This window comes from Littorina saxatilis, linkage group LG13, assembly GCF_037325665.1.
Source record: "Littorina saxatilis isolate snail1 linkage group LG13, US_GU_Lsax_2.0, whole genome shotgun sequence".
NCBI classification, from domain to species: domain Eukaryota; kingdom Metazoa; phylum Mollusca; class Gastropoda; order Littorinimorpha; family Littorinidae; genus Littorina; species Littorina saxatilis.
In genome coordinates, this window is record NC_090257.1 from 26,590,132 (window position 1) to 26,597,758 (window position 7,627).

The following is a 7,627-nucleotide window of genomic DNA, read 5'->3' on the forward strand; positions in this document are numbered from 1 at the left end:
GTAACAGTCCTGGATCAATGTCTATATTAACATACTCAGACATTAGCTTATTGAGTAACTCTCACGTTTGTTCATTTTGTGTTGCAGGGCTTTTTGTGGCTGTGTGCGTGGCCAGTATTGTGTTCTCCGTGTATGTGATTCAGCACACAACGCTTCTTTCAACAGCACTCGCATCAGCGCGCTCGTCGTCATCGTCGGAAAGATCCCCATTGTCTGCGTTGTCTTCAATTTTTTCTGTAACTTCTCCGTCGTTGTCGTCGGATAATTCATCCTCAAAATCACCAACACAATCTTCCAACAGCTTCACAGGAGTTCTTTGCACGCGCTTCACTGGTCGACTTGGCAACGAACTGTTCGAGTACGCGAGCACTTTAGGCTTGGCCTTGACTCTCAAGAGATTACCCGTCTTCTTAGGAAGCCACTACTTACCCTTCGCACTCACGAGCTTTAATCAAACCTCAGCAAGTTTTTCCATGTTTGAAAACCGCTGCAAGCTCTCTGCCCCTGCCTTTGAAGTATCTTGCTGCAAATTTGAAGAAAAGCTAACCCGCTTGAATTCGAGCAAGGATTTCACCATAGGAAACTACCTACAATCTTACAGATACTTCCAAGACCATGAAGCAGTGATCCGCCAAGCTTTGACCTTCACTGGTGAGATTCGGAGCGAGTCTTCAAAGGTGGTCCAGGAACTGAGACAGAATCACAGCACCTCCCCTCTGATAGGCGTGCACGTGCGTCGCGGAGACATGGCCAGCGAGAGCAAAAGAAAACACGGCTACCCCCAGGTTTCACCAGACTACCTCAACAGATCCATGGCGTTTTTCCGCAGCCGCTACCCTGACTGTGTCTTCGTGGTTGGCAGTGACAGTCCGGAGTGGTGCAAGGAAAGCATTCTTAGCGGTCACCACGTGCATTTCCTGACAGCACATTCCCCGGCCGTGGACATGCATGTTCTGTCTTCTTTAGACCACACTGTAATCACCTTCGGAACTTTTTCTTGGTGGATTGGGTTTTTTAACGCTGGCACGACTGTCTACATGAAGGATTTCATTGTCAACGGGACTTGGCTTGGGGGTTCATTTAATCCGGATGGTAGGGACTATATCTACCCGGGTTGGATACCTTTATGACTTCCTCGTGGCGATCACCTGAACATTCTCTTGATGGGTAGGATTCCTCATGCAGGCACTAATGTCGAGATGAAGGCTTTCACTACACGGGGCTCTTTTTTATTCGGAGGTTAGGTACTATAATTATGCTTACCGTGGTTGGATATAATATATGTGTGACTACAGTAGGCCTACTCCCCGGTTAACGTCACTACCGTTTAAGGTCACACCTCTGATAACATCAATCAGGGTGTTGGTGCCGACCTAAAGCCTTCTTTGTATGACTAAGAAAACCTCGCTTACCGTGACCTCGGATATGGGAACACCTCTTTTTAGGTGACCCCCGTTCTGGTCTCTAAATGCAGAAGACCACCGCTTAAGATCAAGCGAAACTGAAACGGAAAAAAATCTCCCAATTTTGCGGCCTTGACCACAGGAGCTTGTATCCAACCACCGGTCGATAATTATTTACTCCTGCATGCTTATTATTTACTGCTGCATGCTTACCCTTAGTAGACTGTATGAATAAGGAGTAAATAAATGGAATAAGGAGTAAATAATTATCGACCGGTGGTTGGATACAAGCTCCTGTGGCCTTGACAGAGTTTTTTTTCTCCATAATGACATCAAAAGAGAAGTGACGCACAAATGTAAACGTCATCAGATTATTTGGCCCGATTATTTTACCCCAAAGAGAAGGATGAGGAAATCTTTCGCAAATAAAACTTGGAAAATAGTTCCCGCCAAAAAAGTCGCTGAACCAATCAAATTGCCAACGGAAACCACTTTGACAGAGTGAGACCCGTGGATGATGACAGATGCAACTGCAGTGTGCCCGCTCCCCTTCTGCAGAGGCATAAGGCTAGAATTGACCTCATGTTGTTATGCATGTCATAAGCGATATTTGAGTAGTGCCCATTTTAGGCCAAAATAAAAGACATTGTTCAAGATTTGAGATATTTGGAAGCTCTCTCTCTCTCTCTTTCTCTCTCCGAGGCTCTTTCGTTCCCCCTCTCTCCCTCTTCTCTCATGGTCTCTGTTTCTGTCTGTCTGTCTGTCTCTCACTCTCAGTCTCCGACCCCTCTCCTCTCTCTCTTTCTCTCTATCCGTTTGGCCCCAGTCTGGCCATCTCTCTCTCTTCAGTTCTATCATGTCTCTTTCTCTCTCTCAGCCTCCAATATCTCTCTCTCTCTTTTTACATTTAGTCAAGTTTTGACTAAATGTTTTAACATAGAGGGGGAATCGAGACGAGGGTCGTGGTGTATACATTATATATGTAGAGGTTACATGCCGAGTCTCAGTGATTATCAAAAATAATGGTCGAAGTTAGCGGATCATGAAAAATGCGAGCTTTAGCGAGCTTTTTCATGACCGCGAACTGAGACCATTATTTTTGATAATCACTGAGACGAGGTGTGTAACCTCTTTATTCCTCCTTTCTTCAGTTATTCAAAGAAAAGAGGAGGTTTTTTGCGAAAGTTTGATCGAATCCTATTCTCTCAACCAGTCAACCTGCGCAGGCGATCGATTAATGCGCGGTTGTATAGTTCCGTGCAAATCATTCCATTCTGTTAACACTTCTTGTCAGTTTTCCTATTTTGGACTAAAATCAAGTACACAGATATGCTGTTATTCTGCTGTGGCGGCAAAGGCAGATATTGTGTGTTCTGTATATGTTTTGGTATCGGATAGGATAATGTTCTTTCGTCAAATGGGACTAGCAGACGAACTTTTGCACCCGTGTTCCAACGTTAAAAACTGTATGAAGTTAAGTTTTCTGGGGAAAATAGTGTATGAAACCGCTTTATGTTGTTTAAATTGATGAGATGTGTGCATTTGGTTGCGTGTGATCTGTTTATTAAATGAAATATTGTTGAAAACTGACCGTCGGATTGCACGGTCTGTTGTCGAAGAAACTGAGTGAAAAGAAGGGGAACTACTCTTGTCGCTAGACAAAGTATGAGTTACTTGCCTTGGGAAATTGCTTGTGATGAACGTCTGATCTAGATTCAGAAAACAACCGAACTCATGGATTTTATATGGAGATTCATGTGTTCAGGCCTGTAGTTGTTAATTTAAATGCGGTATGTTTGTATTGTTTGCTCCAGAGATGTATACTTCGTACATTAGAGCGTTCAGAACTTTTCAGTCGCAAAAAGTAGTACCGAAACAGAACAGCTTCTCAACCCATTGCACTATCGAGGATTCAGGCTGTTGCTGGGTCGTTATTTGTTTGGTTGCTGGGTCATTATCGAAAAATAACTACCCCTACAAGTTTACAGAGGTAAAGAAGCAGAGGGGGGAATAAATATATATATATAACAAAATCAAGGAAAAGAAAAGCCAAACAAAGAATGTCAAGTGGCAGCCCAAATTTTCGATATATATATATATATTATATATATGTGTGTGTGTGTGTGTGTGTGTGTATGTCTGTGTGTCTGTGCGTGTGTGTGTGTAGAGCGATTCAGACCAAACTACTTGACCGAATGAAATTTGACATGAGAGTTCCTGGGAATGATATCCCCGGACCATTTTTTTCTTTTTTTCGATAAATACTTTTGATGACGTCATATCCGGCTTTTTGTAAAAGTTGAGGCGGCACTGTCACACCCTCATTGGCTCACGTAAGTGTAGCCTATGCGATGCTAAACTTTGTCTGTCTGTGCGTGTGTATGTGTGTGTGGGCGGGGCGGGGATATAGCTCAGTTGGTAGCTCGCTGGATTTGTATTCAGTTGGCCGCTGTCAGCGTGAGTTCGATCCCAGGTTCGGCGGAAATTTATTTCAGAGTCAAATTTGTGTGCAGACTCTCTTCGGTGTCCGAACTCCCCCCCGTGTACACTACACTGATTGGGTGTGCACGTTAAAGATCCCACGATTGACAAAAGGGTCTTTCCTGGCAAAAATTGCTTAGGCACAGTTAATAATTGTCTACCTATACCCGTGTGACTTGGAATAATAGGCCGTGAAAGGTAAATATGCGCCGAAATGGCTGCAATTACTGGCCGTATAAAATTTCATCTCACACGGCATCACTGCAGAGCGCCTAGAACTGTGCCCACGGAATATGCGCGATATAAGCCTCATTGATTGATTGATTGATTGTGTGTGTATGTGATAGAAACTTTAACATTTGACTGAACACCGAAATACTAATTTTACCTGGTTATTATCCAAGCAACAGCTTCAAAGTATTGAAGCAATGATCAACATTTCGTCGGCACGTATGTAGTTAAAGTGTGTATCCAAAGAAACCGGGTGGTGGGGGGTTTTGGGGGGGTAAAAACAGGTGACTGATTTGTGTCCTGTGTGGTATGTAGACCAGGTCAGGGGTCAAGTTTAGGTCAGATCGCGTGAAGGATTGTGGTATAGATACAGTTATCACCGAGCTGCAGTTCGCCGATTCGAAGAAGACGACTCAAGATTTCACATTGTTCGGTTTCGTAGCTCCAGAAAAATAGATAAAGAAGATACCAAAGGAGATTTCCTACAGGTTAATCTGCAGAGCGTGTTTCCAGTGTCTGCGCGAGGAAGCGCTGTCGAAAGCGCAGCGTCGATCTGGCCATCTGGCAGTCGTGTCCCCGTAACTTGTAAGTACTAAAAAGTAGGCTACAGATCTAGATCTAGTGTCTCGCACTCTTGCACCGTATCACTTATGCTTACTGTTTCTTTCTTTCTTTATTTGGTGTTTAACGTCGTTTTCAACCGTTCAAGGTCAAATCGCGACGGTATGCTTACTGTGTGTGTGTATGTGTGACGGAGTGATTGAGTTTGTGTTACTGTTTGTCGATTTCTTACGTGAGCCGTGAAGGCTTCGCCTCTTGTTTTTTAATAAAATTGATTGACAATTTTGTAAAGCAATCTTCGACGAAGGCCGGACTTTGGTATTGCATTTCATCTTGGTGGCTTAAAAATTAATTAATGACTTTGGTCATTAAAATCTGAAAATTGTAATAAATTCTTTTTTTTATATAAAACGATCCAAATTTACGTTCATTTTATTCTGCATCATTTCCTGATTCCAAAAACATATAAAGATGTTATAGTTGGATTAAAAACAAGCTCTAAAAATTAAAAATATAAAAATTATGATCAAAATTAAATTTCCGAAATCGATTTAAAAACAATTTCATCTTATTCCTTGTCGGTTCCTGATTCCAAAAACATATAGATATGATATGTTTGGATTAAAATCACGCTCAGAAAGTTAAAACGAAGAGAGGTACAGAAAAGCATGCTATGCAGCACAGCGAAACCACTACCGCGCTGAACAGGCTCGTCAGTTTCACTCCGTTATGCACTAGCGGCGGACTACGGTCATTGTGAAAAAATGCAGTGCGTTCAGTTTTATTCTGTGAGTTCCACAGCTTGACTAAATGTAGTAATTTCGCCTTACGCGACTTGTTAACTCTGTCTCTCTCTCCGTCTCCTCTCTTTATCTCTGTCTGTCATGATCAGTTTGTCTGTGTCTCTCTTCTCGTTCTATGTCTGTCTGTCTTACCTCACCTCCCCTCTCTCTCGCTCTCTCTCTCTCTCTCTCTCTCTCTCTCTCTCTCTCTCTCTCTCTCTCTCTCTCTCTCTCTCTCTCTAATGCAGCCGATGGTCTGTGTCAGTGTCAGTATGTATGTCAGTGTGCGTCTCTCTCTGGATCTGCCCATTATCACGTCATTGACTTTCAATTGGCGGGAAGTCTTTTATGGGGCCTCAAACTAAACTCTGATCTCCTCGGATAAGATCAATTTTTTCTACTGAAATTGACCTTATCCGAGGATCGGTTAACGTGTCCCTCGGATAAGATCACGATTTGTTTGGGTCCCAACGGGGGTCACCTTATCCGAGGAGTACTGTAACGTCGGATTACTGTGGTTCTCTCGGACAACTGCAGTTGGTCGACTGTGTTTCTGGCTTATGAAACTGGCCCCAGGTGGCCAAATTTAATTACCAAACACAGTAAGAAATGTGCATGATTTTCAATATTATAAGACTCCTTATCTCAGCATTTGAGTTCACTCAGTAATATTTGATAGGGCTAATTGACTGAGCAAAGTCTTTTTTACTAAAAAATTTGGTGTAAAAGCTTTGTGCAGCGAGCTTCTAGAAGGAGACTTTAAGAAGTTGATTTTGCCAAATGCTTTAACAAGTGCATGAGTCTCAAGAAGGTTTGAGCTCTGTGAGTTGGATGACTTCTAAGCAGATTATAGTTTCTCAACGAATTTTTCAATGACCATTCGATTGCAATTGCTCCCTGTCAAGGCCCAACGAATGGTTGTGTGATGCGCCCGCAGCGTGTTGGCATACATACATGTGCTTGTCACATCCCGCTTTCAGCCTTCACCGCCGGCTAGCCAAGCTGCTTGCAGCACCGGCGAAAAAGAGAGCAGCCTTGCGTAAGTCTCTCCCTGCCAGTAAGCCTCTCCACAACAAGTCCTATGCAAGCTTTAAAGCAACCCTCCACGAGGTGTTGGGTGGTAACTGGGGGCCTTATGTCCCCAGGCAGAATTGCAAGGGCGCGGAGGAGGTTTGGCCCCGAACATGCGGCAGTGCAGGCCCACCGGTGCGTGGACACGCCCTGGCGCCCATGAACCAAACCCCCAGGTATGGGTTACCTACAAAGACTCTACGTCCCAACGGCTGACCAGGCGGACGAGGAGAGTGTACTCCCAACGGCTGTGAAGGCGGAAGAGGACCCTTAGTCTCACATCCCAACGGTAAAACAGGCGGACGAGGAGCTCCCAACGGCTGTTTTAGCGGATGAAGATGCCCCATGTTTTTGCTGCTTTCACAAGCGCCGGGTTGGAAAGACTCGTCAGCCCTGATAGGCAGCTTTCCTAGGAGAAGGACACTCGGAAGTCAAACCCGGCCAGATGAGGGCCGATAACCGTGTGAGGAAACTTGTCTAGGACAAGGAAAAGTCCAAAATCACACCCACGAAGGCCTACCGAAGACGGAAGACACTGACCTTCAGGGTGAGGTGAGAACCGAGTGTCTACGCATCACCGACAAATATGGTTGTGTCTACATCTTTTCATCGTCGAACGCTGAAGAAGAAGAAGAAGAAGACTCCCTGTCAAGTTGTAATTTTTACCTTGATATCTTATGTATTTCTGCTGTCATTAATAAAAAATAAATAGACTTTTCAATGTTTTCATCTGCAATAATCATGACAATATCAGTGTGCCTGCACGGTACCAATCCTAGTTCAATTTTTGGAGCCTTACCGTAGCGTAAACAAATAAAACCACAAAGTAACAATAACATTAATGTGAAAACATTAAAATCAAAAATTGTCTTTGACTTTGACACACCTGACAATGGCCATATCGTCACTGGCCTTCGAAGACCTCGTAACTTACATTTTCCCGATTTTCGGATTTTTGCATGGTTCCGTCCCTTGATTTGTTTCCTATCATCTGTGAAAAGCTTGTAACTCTATCTATTTTGCAAAGGTCTTTTTCCCCTGATTTTAAAAACCTCGTATTGCGTTGGGTGTTGAGACATTAGCGGGAAAACCTCGTAT

At 43.7% G+C, this 7,627-nt stretch overlaps 1 protein-coding gene across 1 annotated transcript; it reads left to right on the plus strand.

The window, feature by feature from the left end:
* The first annotated feature begins 473 nt into the window (after positions 1–473).
* LOC138945844 (galactoside alpha-(1,2)-fucosyltransferase 2-like) lies at positions 474–6,783 on the plus strand. Its single transcript, XM_070317359.1, has 2 exons — positions 474–974; positions 6,604–6,783. Exons 1-2 carry the CDS (start codon positions 474–476, stop codon positions 6,781–6,783), a joined length of 681 nt encoding a protein of 226 aa, XP_070173460.1.
* The last annotated feature ends 844 nt before the right edge of the window (positions 6,784–7,627 follow it).